This window comes from Pieris brassicae, chromosome 3, assembly GCF_905147105.1.
Source record: "Pieris brassicae chromosome 3, ilPieBrab1.1, whole genome shotgun sequence".
Taxonomy (NCBI): Eukaryota; Metazoa; Arthropoda; class Insecta; order Lepidoptera; family Pieridae; genus Pieris; species Pieris brassicae.
The window spans coordinates 10,245,456-10,264,006 of NC_059667.1; the positions used below are offsets into that span (position 1 = coordinate 10,245,456).

Genomic DNA, 18,551 nt, shown 5'->3' on the forward strand with positions numbered 1-18,551 from the left:
ACCTGATGTTGATTTAAAATTCAATATTCAAAATAATTTATTCATGTAACACAATGTACACTTATGAACGTCAAAAACAGAAATGTATATAAAATGCTTCTAATTTTACATTTATTCCCAGTTCTCAAATCAAGGGCGTAGAACGGAAGAGAAGAACTGGCAATAAACTCTCTGCCACTCTTTTTAATAGCCAAGTTATTTGTTTTACACAAAGTTTGTAAGGAACTACAACCATTACACCATGATCCACATGACATTTTAAGTTAAAAATAATAATAAAATAAATTAAAAACAAAGATTTGTCCTCTATCAGCCGGAGACATGGTGAAATAGGAGCACGCAGTTACATTCTCGTGGAACAACAAGCAAATATGTAGACGAAATAACTAATATCACCGTATACACGAATTGAAGTACGACCAGTCACCACAAGTAGCACCAGTTCACGAGTATGACGCATGGCCAGCCATGGAGTAACTATACATTACCATATGCGGTAGCGATTTATTGCTGATATAAAGTATATTTTAGTAAATTTAAGTACCTCATAAACTAAAACAATTTAAATAGTTAAGCCCGAAACTTTAAACGAACAAACTAAAATTGTATTTACATTTATTTGTTACCTATTATTACAGTAAAGATATACACATTTAAAGCTTTTATTATTCACTATGCGAAAAAATTAATCCCAATATTGTTGAGTGTAATATTTTATCGGACAATGTAAGCAAACAGAAATTCTCCAACACTGAGAGCTCTTACGGTACTATCGGGGCTCTGCACTGAAATAAATATAATTAAAAGCTTTTAAATACAAACAAAAGTAGAAAGACGACAGTGGACACAGTTCACTGTTCATTTATTGGATCTGTGTACATCAGCTCACTGTGTTCTGATAGAGATTATTTATAGACAAAGAATATTGTTTATATCTTAATAAGCTTATATATTTTGTGGATCCATTCCCTCCGATTTGTTAAGACAATTATTATTGGATTATTGGACTTTAAGAGAAGTTTGGTTCAAAGATACTTTATTTCTCAAGGAATTACATTCACTTAGTGTGAAAATTTAAGGTATGTTAGTTATATCTTGTTATCAAATTATTAGAAAATAATATTAGTTATTAGTTGCTCCGCAAAAACTTCGTGATTCAAATTAAAGAAACAAAAGAGAAGAAGTAAGAATTTGAACAATAGTTTTACAAAAATGCAGGTCGCAGTGTTACAACAGACATTGTGTGACTAATGAACAGTAATAATTTCTTAGACGCTCGTTCACAGATATAAAAAAATGCTACAAGTGGCTTTTGATTTTTTGCAAGTATTTGCTCTATTAATAATATATATATATTGATCTTTTACAATTTTTATATACATATATATCTTTTTATTATTATAATATAGGTTACGTTAAATAGTATATAACAATAGTGCTAATAATATAAATAATAATCGAGTCTTTTAAATATTGTATATTTTAGTATGTTTTCAAAAGCTAACCTCTAAAACAATCAACTAGTTTCAATATATTAAACAAAACTATCTTAAATCGACTCCTTTATGTTTACGTAAACATATGATCTATTATAAATTAAGTTTGGAACTTTTAATAGTCTCCAAACATGTCTTAAAGCCCTCAAGTTGTTTTCAATTTAAACTATAAAGGTGCACCGGCCAGTAAATGCAGGCGGTTCAACGATTAAAATTGCACGTCCTATGGCCCGCGTGTTTAGGTCCACTAACAAAGCCTCAACTTCGCCAGCTCGTTTCGTGTCAAACATCGTTTGTAACATCGAGGTTGTTATCAATTATTAAAAGTTCGATCATGAAAAGACAAATGCTTTGTACCTCCGGCCGTGCGGAATGATTTAAACGTTTGACAATGTGAACAATATATTCATACAATATCAATTTGCACGGTGAGGCGTTCATTAAGTGACAGAATTTTGTGCGTAGATTAATGGTGTAAGTGATAGGAAGGAGTGGTGTTTGAACGATAACAACGTCGCACGTTCTGTCGCCTACAATTAAGGGTAGTCCTGAGTATTAATTACATTGTCCAATGGACCGAAAATGGTTTGTTCGGTTCCGCGAATGTGTACCTAACCTAATTGAGGATGTCCACGTCAGTGATTGAGTACATTATCGCTTTCACACTATTTACCTTCCGTATGTTTTAAGCTTGAGCTTAAAGTCTTATTTTGAAACAAACATAACCGACTGAGTGACCATGTACGCGCATTGTCTTCTTAGTCCCGGCTAGAGGTCTCTTAAAAAGTGCACATTTCTGCATTACTTACAGATTCTTTTACTTATAACTTTGATTTTGAAAGCAAGTAGCGATTCACCTTGCCTTTTTAAACCTTAAACAAATATATGTTCTCAAAAATAAACTCAGAGCCTGCAGGTAAAATAAGCCATCGTCACGGATGTCGAAGATGTGATTCGTCTATTTATGTAAATAAAGCAAGACAGAATTCAGAATATTGACTAAGAGGTGACTTATTATAAAACGCAGTGCATTTATATATAATAAATCCTATCGTGAATAAAGTCTTATTTTATCCTTGATTGAGCACAAAGTTTAATCAAGTATAAATCGTTAGCGCGTCCATAAATAAGCCCTAATGCAGATTATTAAGAATTAGAATACACTATATGGTATATATAGAAATAATAAAAATATATCATTCACATCCTTTTTAAGTCTGGATCTCAGATTCGTCTATATCTGTTTTATGATCATCTGTCAATCTAATAGGCAAGTAGGTGATCAGCTTCTTGTGCCTGACATACGCCGTCGACTTTTTGGGTCTAAGAACTTTATCGTTCGAGCGAAAGATAAATGCGCACTTAATCTCCTTTGGTGCACAGTCGGGGTTCGAACCTAGGGATGAAAATCACACATTGAAGCCACTGCTAAAAAAATAAGTCGCTTTTTATAATAATTTATTACGCTAGCTTTACATTAAAAATAACTGGAACCGGTCTCGTATGGCTAGACATTAAATTTTTATGTTTTTGTAAATAAAAGCCTTTGCGACTAAGGGATAGTGTAGCATTCTAATGCTGAAAGTTACAATAGTTTTAGAGTTTATTCGTTAAAAAAACCTCTCCTCTTTATAATTGTAGATTAAATATTGTAGCCTTTTTTTGTTTCGATTCTGTGTAAATTGTTTTACAATTTGATTCGATAAAACAGAACCTTCTTTAATTTGATTTGAATAACATAAACTCAAGGAACCTTACAAAAGAAGATCAATAATAACACTGAGCAAGCTAACAGTAATAAAACGCGTAACTTAAATTCAATAGGAGTCAAGACAAAATCCGATCAACTTTCATATTTATATATACAAAAAACAGTGGTACTATAACTTTAAGTCTTGGTCACAGAGTGGAGAGTGGTGGTCACACATGTACATAAACATGATTTTTTCTTAATAGGAATTTTTTATGTGATAACACTTCTGTCAATTCTTGAGCTCGTCGTTCGATATATTCCTTGACCGAGAGACTAATGGTGAATAATCGTAATTCGAATGCACAAGTTCAGAGAGACACACTCAAGCCATTAGGCAAACAATGCTCACGGGTACAAAGCCTTTGACAAACACACCTATAAGTGACTTCTCAATGCAACATTTAATTATTTTCTAGACTAGCGTTAAAGTAAATACGTCTGCTTTTATGTAAATATAACGGTGGAAACAAGTGCCCACATTTTGCCAAACCATTAGCATAGTGCAATGCGATAATGAAGTCTAAGATCTTACTTGTTTAGTGATGACGGTCGTTAACTCAATATTACTTTATATATTTAAATATAATACATTTAAATTACAAAAACAATACTTTTAATAATATACAGACGAAGGTTTCTTTAGATATATAATATGTTTGGGCTTGTTTGACGGACAAATCCAACCTGGCTAAATTTGCATGTATGTTAAATGTTTTTTTTAGACTTTTATAGAAGAGATTCTAAGCTATGTAGACATGGCCAGTCTATTAAGAATTGGTACGCTTTTTTAATATATTTTCTAGTTGGACACAAAGGTGTATTACAATCGAAACTACTGTCAGCCAGTTTTATAAAGTGGTTCAAAGCTCAGATGTTGTTCCATGTATTGAGATACGAGTGGAATTTTGTGTTTAGCCTCAACCTATTCGACAACGATTCCTCGACGTATCGAACGAACACTCTTAGTTAAGTATCAAGAACGCCAGCAATGGTGATATATTTATTATATATTACGTCTTGTTTAACGTTTTATGATCCAGAATATTGTTTTATTTTGCTTATCTAATATTGTGTTGCACGATGTAATATTTTCGACACATCGTTTGAATACTCCGTTGACACAGGCTAGATGTGGTTCGGTGCAAAGTGCAATTTTAAAATGTAAACAAAGCGCACCTTGAGTCCATAAAGCTGCCTCGGATTTCACTTTATGGAACATAAAATAAACTCGAGCTTATATCACATTTAAGCTATTCGTTAATGAAATATGTAAAGCTTTATCTCATTATTAAAACTCGCAAGTTATTAATAATTATGCTTTTCCCTGAAAACGTAATAAAGCGTGCAATTTAATACACGTAATTTATTACAAATAAAAAAGCTTTACACAGTACGTTATTTGCTTATTTCCATTTACTAAACTTTGGATAAACTTTTAGTAAAGTATTTAGGAGGGCTGTTTAAGCTGAAAATAGAATTTCGCCAGATATTGTGAAAATAAAATAGTAGGCAATTAAAAAGAGTGGCGGAGACTTGCCAGTTCTACGCCCTTGATTTTAAAACTGGCAACTACATTTAAAGCCATTAAATGTTTCATTTGAGTGTAGAAATGTTTAAATGAATATATGTTGATTTTGTAATAAATTTTAAGATTTATAAGTAATACAGAAGTAGTAGAATCGTTTGAATAGTCACTAACAATAAACGTCATTGTTATGGATTACTACTGGACGGCTCAGAATCCGTATTTCAGACATTCACAGGTTATCAATCATCGCTTATTGATGGAGTACCTTTGATTACGATACGTGTTACGGAATGGCTTACTATTCCTTCTACGTTCAAAAATAGAGTGCCTGATTCTCTTTCGAAATAGTTTTTTTAAGTTATTGATTGCTTTTATCTACTCTATATGTTAGGAACCGTATTTTAAGCAACATAGGCAATAAGGTGATCCTGTGCACACGCCGCGGCCGTCGACTTTTTGGGTCTAAGGCAATCCGGTTTCCTCACGATTTTTTCCTTCACCGTCCGACTGAATGTTAAAGTAAAGGAACTAACCTTCGAGCCGAGACTTCTCAATGTAAAAATATATATGTTGGGCGCGTTCGTATATATAACAGTTATAAAGTCTAGTAACGCGGGGTAGTTTATAGGTTACATTTGTAAATAGGATTTGGGAAATAGGTATATTTACGAGCGAGGGCATGTTTACGCGAGCCGTACGTACAAGAATTGAGCACATTAAGAGCTTACATTTCGTGTCTGCGTGTAAGCCGCCCTCTGAAAAGATTTGATGGCGAGGTTAGAGATTTATGTCAAGGATCATAGAGTCGGGGATCGGGGGATTTCAGCGCTCAACATCCGACTCTGCCCTTTGTGGTTGGAGCACTATCCGGCTTCACTTCACTTTGTACTTACTTGTGCTGCCACTTACCTTGCGGGACGTTTCAATTTCATTTTTAACTTATGATTCGTATGTGAAACGGAAATTATTGTTAACATTATGTCAGGTTAAAAGTTCTGCAGAAGATAGTATAGCTAAATAAACTTGTAGATCTCTTAATAAAGGCATACGATACCTTTAACAATCTAGGAACAAATATATTTGCTGGATGAATATCAATGTCGTGATCAACTGATATCATTGTTAACTGAAATGGGAATCCAAACCATCCCAAACGTTTGACGTGCTTTTTAAATAAGCAGCAATGACAAACTTAGTCAGGTTGTAATTAATTGTTAAAGCACACCGCAATACATTAAATAAAATATTCTACAGTTTAAGTTTCAAACTAATGTTCTAAATTATATCACAATTACGGTCTTATACAAACAGTATATTTAGTATATTTACTAGTGTCTAAAGCAATTAAATTTGCGTTCTTAAACTTATTTTCTATTAGTAAATTATAATTCATTTCTTTAAATAAGCTAGAATGTCATCCTTGCTTAAGGCTTGTTATTTGCATGAGTTCTTTGAGTTTGTTATAGAAGTTTCCGATTTAAAGAATGTAACAAGATGAGCTTGTACTCGTTAGTGAAGACGTCTGGTAACGTGTATTAAAGTCACACCCTTTAATTTAACAATTTACGCTTGTTATTGCTGATACATTATTGTTAGATATATTAAGTAAATTATGAATACTAACATTGATGAAATTATTGATATGTTTCAAAAACCTTACAATTTAATTTATTTATCATGCGCTTAATGAGGTTTAATTTCCATTTTTATTTAATTTGTGGTTGCTTGTTTAAATATTTCCCTTGCTAGCTGCTTATGATCTAATATAATTAATGTGTATGTGTGTACAATTTGTGATGTCATATTTTCTTGTATAATTTTATACCTACACGTTGTTTTCGAACCTATAAATAAATAAAAACACAGAGTAATTATAAAATATACTTTCGATTTCAATTAAAAAATAGGAATTATGTTACTGTTAGATAAAAATAACATTCCTTCGCATTTACAAGGCAAGTGTAGGTGCGTTAATACTACCTATGAAAGAGTTAACAATTACTTACTAAAATACTAATTTATTTCGATAGTATTAGTAGCATTGTTTTTCGATATATATTTATTCTACTATTAGGGACAAGTTAAGGAACGATTGAGTATTTTATTGTCTTAACAATGTTGACTTCTCAGAATGCAAACGCAGACGATTCTATAGGAATAAAATTCCCAAAAGTAAATTCTCCTATAGTTATTTTTGTTCAGCGAATTCGTGCAACACAATTCCAGTAGTGTGGTTTTAAGCATACCTTCAATCGTGTCAGATACGACTAAGCGTTACTAAGTTTTCAGCATTCCAGTGATATCTCAATTTTCACGAGAGGTTTCCTCGCCGAGAGCTTTAATTTGACGTAACTTAAACCTGTACGTTGCTTTTACAATTACGAATAGGGATACAATGTACATCATATTTTTTGAATCAATGACCGTATATTCTGGCAATTTGCTTTCTTGCAAAATAAATTGAGAATTGTTGTTTATTTTTTCTAGAATAATTGGGAAACCTGTAACTAATAAGTGAAAAACTAACTAGGATCCATGAAAGTGAAGAAAAAAAAAGTTACGAAAAAATATATTTCCGTCAATATCGTACGAATGTTCACCATTATCTGTTCTTTTCATTCTTCAGCATTACTTTCTGTTAATCTTTATTACGCCTATTAGGAGGAACGCCTGTAATTAATTTAATTTCCTTCATCCTAGACATTCCTTTCTCTATAGTTAAACCTTCTACATATAGTTTACAAGGAAACTTTTTTACTATTAAAGAAAAAATGGTAACAAACGATATATGTCTCAGAAGGCATGACATACATCTGTTCACCTTCTATAAATATAAATAATCAAGGAACAGGTTATTACGAGAATTTATTGAAAAGGAAAACAGATATCGAAATTCAAATTAATAAAATAACATCGAAACTGGCACAATCGTATTAAATAAAGATCATAACAGTCGGGTTTAAAAAAAGGTCCAATAATTATTATACTCGTAAAGCGAGTCCGCGGAAGCCGCAAAACGAAATTTAATTTGCCCTGAACGCTGCATCAGAAATAAAGTTAAAACAGTGCAGTAGGCGGCTGTACGACGAACTTCTAACGCAAATGAATACCGAATGGGAAAAGTTGTGGAGAAAAATGATGTCCCATTCGACCGCGGACTATTCTGGCGTGAGTGCTGTTAATACTGTATTGTTTCCTGAATAAAATCTAATATAAGTTTTAGAATTTAATTAGTTCATTTCTTGCTTGTTCGTTATAAATAAATAAAACGTTTATTTCATAAGAAAATTAAACATTCAGAATTACTAATTTTTATAATAATAAGTTAAGTTATTTATAATTGTTGTAAAACTTATGCTCCAAATCCTCGCCCACGCTATAAAGACACGTTGCCTTTAAATATATAATCACTTTCCCCTTGAAAGCATCACACGGCAGTGATCTATAACTGCTAGGAGGATGATTCAACAGTTTGATGGTGGTGGTGTAACAATTTTTTAAATACAACATGCAGCTTTTCCAATATAGGCGATTTTCTCACAATGTTCTCACCGTAGATGCATATACGCAGATATTGTTTTTGTTATTTTAATATGTTTCTACTTTTATCTTTATAATAATAATAATAATTAAGCCTCATTTATTCCTTGAAATATTCACCCATCATTGAAAAAGATATAGATATTTTTTCCCAAGGACGTCTTTTATAATATAGTCCTCCTCCAACGGGATGGATTATAACTGTTTTATGACAAATTAGTCTTATTTATCAGATTACAGACAGCTGAAGTGTTCCGGTGAGAATAAAAAGATTTGATTAATATGACGAACAAATGGAAACAACAATTTGACCTTTTAAATTCGCTTCGCTACAAAAGATTGGAACGTTTTAAAGTAAATGGATGACAATTGATACAAAGCAGTGTGTCGGCTAGTCTTCGGAAGATCTTCGGAGCGTAGTTAAGGCAAGTCACTTCATTTCCAGATAGTTTGAAAGCAAGTCATTAAGTTGAATGAAACGTGAGGCAATAGGAACTTTGTTTTATAGCTTTACTTCACAAACAGTTAATAAAAACAGAGAAGTTTACAGTACTCACCGTTTTCGCCATTTGAGCGGAGCCCGTGTCCGGATACTGGATTAAGGCTTGAAATGAATCTGAAAATAAAATACGTAATTTTACATCTTTGCGACTTAACTATTTTGATATAAAGTTGCATGTTTTAGGAAGAAATATGAGGTTATATTGCAACAAGATTTTAACGTTAAACGCGGTATAATTTTCTTACTGATATATCTGGGAGGATTCCTTTTAAAAAAAAATGTTGATAGTATTGTCTTTTGTTAACATAGCTTTTACACATTAAGAAAACACTTTTTAAACGGATTGAAGCTATGTATTATTATTATAAACTTTAGTCGATATCAACTCCGGGGAAATAAATACAGATAACACAACTTTCTCTACAGCTGTGATACTTTTAACAAATAACGTGTATAACACACTAAACATTTTATACATAAATAATTATAAATAAATATTTTTTTTATTTTATCTTTGCAAGGACCTCTTATACAGAGTATATGCCTCCTCCAATTTTCTCCATCTCTCTCTATCTTGAGAAACGCAATTATATGACAGTATAAAATCGTATGTTTAGTTTTAATCCATATTTTTATGAAATGTTTTAACATACTACCAAATTATTCACCAACAAAACATTTGTTATTTACAAACTATTATTGATACAAGCATTTTGTAACGCTTGCAGCGTTCGGCTCATAGATATTATGATTGTACAGTACATTAAATACAAACACTTCATACAATATTAATGATTTTATTAATGCCAACACACCATTAGGATGCAGGAAGGCATCAGAAATGTTCCCCTCGAGACCACTACGTACTTACGGCCTGACCCACATTGTTTATTCAAAGCGTTTAGATAGATAGAGCATTAAATTACATCAAAACAGCCTTTAAAGTTAAATAGTTCGAGTGTTTGCGATATGCGAGATGTCAAAAGTAATTCACGACAGATAATATTGCCGTAATGTAAGACGAAATAGGCGCCCAATGTGATGCTATATGATCCATCTTCAACTTCGAGTCAGGTGCACCGCATTTATGCTTGAAAATACCAAGTTTCTTGCAATTTAACCTTCGCAAACTTGGGTCTATAGTCATTCAGAACTGTTGACTTAACTTTGCGTCATTTGATATATCTATGCGCAGGCACTTAACTATTGAGATGCGGCTTTTATCATTAATTATTTAAATTGTTGAATTGAATATATTATTGATATTCATTAGTTTCAAAGACATTATTTGTATAATATATTAGTTGTATTATTTAATAATAGAGAACGAGCAGTGTTGACCCAGTGGCTTTAGCGTGCGACTCCATACCTGAGATTGTTGGTTCGATCCCCGGCTGAGCACCAATGGACCTTCTTTCTCCGTGCGCACTTAACATTCGCTTGAACGGCGCGGTGTAGGAAAACACCATAGACCGGCTTGCCTTAGACCCAAGAAGTCGACGCCCGAAAAGACGACGACAAAAAGTAGGCCCGTCTGTCAGGCATAGGAGGCTCATCACGTATTTATTAGATTGACAAATGACCATGAACCAGATTCAGAAATCTGAGGTCTAGACCTAAAAAAGTTGTAGCGCGACTGGTTTTGTTGGTGTAAAAATCACTCGTGACCAAAGACGACTTATAGAATTTCGGTTTTAAGCGGCGTTAAAGTCTGTTACTAATTGATTTTAAATAATTTAAAAATCTAAATTTTATATTTATTATAATAATAATTTTCCCGTCTACTACTTGATGCTATAAAACACGGGAACGCTGCATGGCGTAAATGGACTAACATCTCTCCTCATACATACGTAAATAGTCTTTAAAAGTCATATTTTCCTTAGGCCCGCCTAGGAACATTAAACGAACGCATAAAGGCTTACGGCAAATTGGAGGTTTTATGTAATTAACTTTGGAGTAAGAAAAACCGTTTTCGCTTAATAATAGAAAAATAAAGATGAAAAGCCCAAAGAGTATTTCAATTGTATAACCAAATTTGTTAATTTTGCCCAAGACAATGGAACGTTTGTTTTAAATGTACATTTTTCCATTAACTTAACTTCGTCTAATCTATTGTTAATTATACTAAGCTTTTTGTAATATTAATTAATTAATTTATTAGCCAGATATTTTACTATATGATTCAATGGAACCATTCCGTGAAATCGTTGCCTGGGCTCGTAACTGTTATTATCAAATTTATATGTGACTCTAATTTCTAAATATGTAATATACGTTCGAGGTATATAATATATATTACCATAATTAAAATAAATAAATCACTATAATATTTTTAGGCCTGGGCCTCAGAATTCTGTATTTGTTCTACTATCGTTTGTCAATCTAATAGGCAAGATCAGCCTGTGGCTGATAAACGCCGTCGACTTGTTGGGTCTTTAGACCTGTTTGATGCGCACATAGAAAGAAAGTCGTCGGGGATAGGACTTACGACTCCAAGGATGAGAGTCGCACGTTGCAACCACTTGGCCTACAATGCCCCCTATAATTATTTAAGCTTATTAATATTAATTTGCGTTTAGCCTTTAAAATACAATTGTGATTACTATTCAACAAACTATTAAATAAAAGTTGTAATGATAGCATTTCCTTACATAACTTAACCAAATAAAATTCAGTACATTTCAAATTCATTCAATATTAAAAACTATATTGTTGTAAATTAAAATTAACTAATCCTTTTCGGGTAAAAGGTTGAGCTCGCAATGTAAATTTAAGCGAGATGCTTCCGCCCAGCCGATTACAGCATAATATGATATCTTAAATCTCAGTTCTCTTTAGCTGCCAAACTTGAATGCACCCGCAATTTGTGCTCTTTCATTTCGTTAACACTCGGAACATTTTACATTAAAAAGACGGAATTTGAATTTCAATAGCCCTAAGTACCCATATTAAATATAAAGCTACAAGGACATATTATGTAAATAGTTGTAATGAAAAAAATTACATTAGAAAGCAGTTGAATTGGATTATACTTACTGTACACGCGGAAAGAAACATCCATTAGTGAGTGTGTTTAAATGCTTGAAAGATGCAGGCTTTAAAACTCATTTGTTTTTATTTCATAGGATAGGATAACCAGCCTATGGAAATAATCTTTTTTAAACAATTGTTGGTCGTTTCTTCAAAGGAAGACCCCAACCGGGAGTCGATTCGACAGTTCGCTAGATTGCAAAAAAATTTCTCATACTTAACCCTTAATATGCACAGTTTAAAAAAAATAGAATTATATAAATATATGATACGAAGTTAATAGTATTACTAAACTATAACAATAAATGTTAAACGAAAGATCACAAATTAAAGAAAGAAGTCAAATAACATTAGTAGCGGACCCCAAAGCTTAATTACGTGGATCCAGCATAGACGCGACATGTACCACAAACAAGGGACGAATAATAATTGTAGCGGTCTGGTACACCTTAATAAAGCCAATCGGGGTGGGGGAGGGATTACAGCCACGCGCTCTTATTGAGATTTGTTCCGGGATTAGAATTGTGTATGATGGTGTATATCAGACAATAATGTTGCGAAGCACTAGTAGTATTTGTCTAATATTGGGAATAGTTTTCCGTAATGGCAATAGAGGCATGGTTCATAGAGAATTTGTAATATATGTTGAATTTGTATAGCTGTTTATTTAATTTTTACGAGAGTTATGCAACGTACTAAAGAAGTCTTTGTCTCATATCTGACCTTTTAAGGTTCAAACTACAACGCCAAGTCGTATGTCAGTAAGTTATAATTTATTTTATCAATAAAAAATAAAGATAATAAAGAATTAGCGATAATGCGATTCATTTGCAATTCTAAGTATAGATACAACACAATATACTATCTTCCGTACGTCGCAATAATGTTTTGATTTAGTCAAGAAATTTTGTCAAGTAGTTGTTTGATAGATGTTTTTAAACGTAGGGTTTATCGGCTTCCATACCAAACATTTCTCGTTGAATAGCTGAACAGGGTTCGTAATGAACTTAAAAACAAACACTAAGAATATTACAATAATTAAATCGGAAGACTCCCGACGTAAGTCACTAACAATCATTAAACATTCATCTTCAAACTCGCAGCAGATTTCGGAGTCTGACGCCTTTATTAATTGTAATATGATAAAAACTTGTAGAATATTCATTAGATAAACTCGGAGAACTTAGGGAAATAACGAGCCGAAACACCATGAATCCAAATTTGGTAACTTCTAAATGGTTTGAGTTAAGTATTTTCGGGCGCTTAAATAAACTCAAAAACATTTTGGTAATCAAATATTGCATATGTTTGACGAATTGAAATTTAAACGTCTCAAGTCAATCAAACATTTGTAATTATCAAATATAAATGAGTTTTATAAAGTGTTTTCGTATAAATACGAAAAATTTAGTAAATGCGTTAGTCAAATCGTTTATTTCAACTAGGCCTATTAAACGCACTGTAGAAAGTCAAATAACAAGTTAAAAATGTTAAAAAAGAAAATGGCTTTTGTTGTCCCTTCCAAAAAGTACTTGCATTTGGAAAATAATTTTGTCAAGAAACTTTATACTCTTTTAAAATAGTTTTTACAATATTTTGTTTACATTGATTTGATAATTATATTACATTGACAATCGTAAACACCCCATACAAAATTTATTTCATACGGAAAAAAATGTATTGCTGTCGTTTCAAAGATTACTCGATATAAGTACATACACATTGAAGTACAATTTCAAATAGAATTCATCTTCAGAATACGTTGAAGCGCAGACAAAGCTTATACAATTGGACAATGACGAATGCGGTAAAAAAGCAAACAACCGTTTCGGAAGAGCAAGGGTCGCCGGCGTCGCTCGGAAATTGGAAACTCTGCATTAGCGGAGGTGTCTCGATACCGTAGAGTTATGAGCACTTATAACTAAGCCACGATTAGAACGCTCTTTTGACGTATAAATCTTATAATATTGCCAAAGAAATGTTAGTAAATTACGCGATTCTAACTAATTTATTATTTTTTCTATGATTTACATACACGCGATTATAAAAAAAATATCTGGATGATTTTTTATTAAAGATTGTACTATACAATGGTAGGTAATTATTTTGATTTAGGATTTAGACTTAAATTTGTAAACATTTGCACAGCTTCAAAGTTTCAGATATTCGGCCATCTTAGTGTGGTAATGTTAAACAAATGCGACGCATATCGATTCCGATAAAATAATAGCAAATTCCTACTGAAGTTTGCGTAGATGAAACCGATATAACTTTGCATGCGTTATCTCGCGACGTGTCGTTTACTGAACAAATTAGATTATAAATTTTGTTGTTTGAAATTGGGGTAATAAATTAATGTTTTGTTAGAAGAATCTGAAACAGCATGTTCAAGCCAGTAACTTTGATTACGATTCCGATTTCATTAATAAGTCAACAAACATCGTCTCGAGCAGACCTTTGACAACCCTTACAGGTTGATTTCAATTTGATTAACGCACTACAGTACAGGCTTACGTAACTCGTAGTTTGCAACAGCGCTACGAACATTAAAATCATCGAAGTTGGGTTTTGTTAACGAAACGTGATCAGCCAAATCCAGCCATTTACTGAGCCAATCATTAGAAATTGTAACAGTTTTACAGAATAGCCCTGCTAAAAGTCTCATCTCAGGGAATAAGTAAGCAATTTTAGAGTAGAAAACTTTCGATTGTGTTCGACAATAAAATGTGTCCGTTCTAATACACGTTAAAGAAAACCTTATGATTTTAATTAATTTTCTATCTTATTTTGTTTTTATTATATCATAAAATATTTAGTAAGCTCAGACCTACTAAAAACTTATTGGAATTAAAATTATAAAGTTGATTTTACAGGTACATTAACCGAACCAAAAATCTTAGTTAATTGGTTTACCTGGCCCCGAGGAATAATTAATTTTAGTATCGAAAGTTAAAGGAGTTTCAAATGAATTAACCCTTTTTGTGTTCAGTTACTAAACAATTATGAAGTACACTTGTAGTGAAAACATTTCTAAATTAAAGCTAATAAAACTATGATATACTATAATACGTATACAAAGAGAAGATTTTTACCAAACCTAATAGTTATTTTTTGAGCTCTTAACTCTCATTTTCTCGGAGGCCTCTTATTCAATACAAGTAGATTTTCTCTATGACAACTTCATTTTTACTATGTTTTTTTAATGCATAGTTTTCTTTTACGAGTTTAAAAAATGTATTACTTAAACAATCCGCGATTCCGTAACAAGCTAGTTTGGTTATGCGCCTGGTACACTGACTGTTGATTAAGTCAGCGACATTGAGAGGAATATTTAAGAACGACTGGAAATTTTACGATATAGGAAAAATCGCTACAAACATTAACCGCTATGAACACGGGAATACAATTATGTCTATTATATGGAATTTAATTATCCAGATATAGTATCAGTAAGTCACAAATATATATGCTTATTTATAATTAGAAATGCGGTAGAGGTAGGCAAAGCTTATCAAATATGTACCTACCTCCTGTACTGGATTTATTTAGGTTATGCATGAGGGGGAGATTTAAATTTTAAACGGATTGCGCCCTTGGATCTTAGAATTGTGTTTAGGCTATCAGGATATACTAAATATTTTAATCAATTGTCATGATTTTTCTATAGGTTTCGTTTGTAACAAACAAATAATTCCATACTTTAATGTAGTTATGATAGTTGAAAGAATGATAAAATTTGAATGTTTTTTTGTTCTTCATTATGACATTGTTATTAGTGTTTGAAAGCGCTTAGGTTTTTATCAAAGCATACTTTCTCAAATAAAACCTTCATTTAAAATTTAGCTAACATTAATTTTCTTTGAAGGCGAGCAGCGGACAATCGCAACAACGTTGCACTTTCAGAAGATCTAAATACAATAAAAATCTTATTTTAAGTACTTAAACACGTAGCTATTTTTAATCAAATATTTCTATTATTTATAATACTTCTTACGTTTAAAAATCAAAAACTTTGAATGTCGATATAAGTTACACACATGAATATTGAAATATTTCAGTAATATACAAAAGTACTTACTATTTTTAGTGAATGTAACGATTTTGAGCACTTTTCCATATCGCTGGAAGATGGAGTACAGCACGTCCAGCACAATTGGGTACAGCATGTGTTCTATGATCACTCTTAACACGGTGTTGGGCCCTCCCTGAAAAAAAAAACACACCCATATTTTTTACATGGCGGTTAATATCTGGCAATTTATTTATGATTACAGTTATGCGTATGCGCAAAGTTGCAAGTGCACCTATTCTCTCATTATATTTCATGGAGGATATGAGAGCAGGCGCAAACTGGCAGTTTATTTATTAATAGGTCATAAAACAAGCATGCTTTGCTTAAAAATACGAAAAAAAATTGTACTATTAGAAAATAGATATATTTTTTTTTAAATTTTATATGTAGTAATAAAAAATACATAAATATAGGCAAAACTCCCAATATTATAACAACATCCTGATATTAAAAATCTGAGAGAAAGACATATTAAACCAAGCGTTTAATTGTGATTGGACCACGTAATATACCTTAGATACTATCGAACACTAATAATCAAGCATAGTTTTCTCACCAGTTCAGAGGATACATGGAGCTTATAATTTGAATGAATTTTACCATATTTCATAATCAAAATTATATTTTAATTAAGACGAAAACGTAAATAGATAATAATTCCAGAATGTGATTTATGAAGCGAGCTTATAATATTAAAGATGGTCCCCGTAATCAGCTTTGCTTTGGCGAAGTACTAAATAGATAATCCCACTTCGTCTCGTGTTATACCACCCTTAGGTAACATTCGGTTAAGCTTAATGTATTATACGTATTTGGTCATACATAAATGCACAATACATTAATTTGTAAAGTATGGAATATTCTAAATTGTTGAGATTTACATATTTTAAAGGCTCAAGTTTATAATTCATATACTGACGTAGACATTAAAATAATTTAATGATTATAATTGATTTAATAGGTCTGATTGTGCCATTATTAGCATTATTTATAGTTAATTTTTGTCTGTTTTAACTGTATTATGTATAATATAATAATATGCCTTTATCTACCATATTGTATATCAATTATATAATATTTTGTAATAACTTAACTACAATGATCTAAAGTGTAATAAAAAGTAAAAAATAGTTATTCCCGACTATCTGACACATTAATCTAGATTGGTTGGAAACTTGAAGAAAAAGTAATTATTTACCTACCTGTACATAATGAAATACTTACATTCAGTAATATTTCGATAGCCATATCTCAATATATTTTTTTAGTTCCACAAAAAATGGTGGTTAATCATAATACACTTACGAAAAGCGCGGGCTTTGAAACACTTCAATATTATTAATTTCTAACAATATCTCCTACTCGAAACAGATCTAATCTTATTGTATGACCAATCAGGCGCCAGAAGATAAACCACTCCTTATATAAAAATTGTATTCGTTTTTACAACAAATTGCCAAACGAAATAGGAGTATTATCACTGAATAAATTCAAAGCTCTCGTTAAACGTAAATTAATCAATATAGCTTTTTATAAATTTGATTTATTTAAATGATCCAAATACTTGGGATTGATTTGCTTCATTTAAAACAATTTGTCTGACTCAAAAATTGGCGATTAAAAAGAATGGCGGAGAGTTTCTTACCAGCTCTACGCCCTTGACTTGCGTATTGGTAAATCTAAATTTAGAATCAATTTAATATCTTTTCTGATGACGTTCATAAGTGTACTTAGTATAGTATAGTTTGAGTTTGACATACATGTCAAATTCATAACCACCTTATTATGAAGTCGGTTAAAAAAAGCAAAACGTGGAATTAGGGAATTTAATATATTTATGGAAATTATATTTAAATTATTATTTAAAAGAATGTTTAAAGGAATGTTTTATCGCGTTATCACAATTGTAGCCTGGAAAAGTCGGGAAAATTTATAATTTTATATTCAACACATTATATCGGTCTTATACCTGTATTTCAGTGCCGCCATTCGCAGGCTGAAGAGCCGTGCCTGCGCCTGCGACTAACGCAGCACCGGCGGTGTTTGAAATGGCCTGCGCTGCTTGAAGAGCTGCCTGCGCTGAAGCCGACTGAAAAAATAGTTTTGTCCAATAAAATTGCAGTTATCGTATTAACAGTACTATTTGGTACTTCTATAGGACAAATATCTTTTAAGTAAATTTAACTATTTGCTACAAGTTAAAAGGTATGTCATGGTATCTTTTCTCTCTTGCATTATGTTAAAAAGAGCAAATGTGTTAAATCCAACCTATTTATGCGTGAATCACAAATGAGAAATAATATCATAGCAAGGTATTTAACTAAAACAATGTTATATTTACTTGAATTTTAAATTAATAAATCATCCCGACTAAGCCTGCATTTCCACGTACATGTAATAAAATAATTTAATTAAAGCAAATATGAATAAAAATATCCGGTCATCCAATACTGATTTTTTATCCTTATAATATAAAATGAAGTCTCCCGGCCGCCTGTCTGTATGAACATAAATCTATATGTTCTATTATACAATCTATTTTTGTATAGTATTTACAAAAAGAATGCGTGTTGACTGATAACAATGATTATTATTGTTCTTGTTCAAAAGATCCTGACTAAATACAC

At 31.8% G+C, this 18,551-nt stretch overlaps 1 protein-coding gene across 7 annotated transcripts in view; it reads right to left on the reverse strand.

Moving 5' to 3' along the window:
* The window catches only part of LOC123706671 (polypyrimidine tract-binding protein 2), a 322,370-nt gene that overhangs the window by 12,331 nt on the left and 291,488 nt on the right, over positions 1-18,551 (reverse strand). For 6 of the 7 annotated variants that reach the window (XM_045655987.1, XM_045655991.1, XM_045655989.1 and 3 more), the window contains 3 exons: positions 17,894-18,013; positions 15,931-16,057; positions 8,875-8,933 (listed from right to left, as the gene is read on the reverse strand). In XM_045655987.1, coding sequence (XP_045511943.1) covers positions 8,875-8,933; positions 15,931-16,057; positions 17,894-18,013 — 306 coding nt within the window. The remainder of the gene's footprint in view (positions 1-8,874; positions 8,934-15,930; positions 16,058-17,893; positions 18,014-18,551) is intronic. The other variant, XM_045655988.1, reaches the window with a different exon arrangement.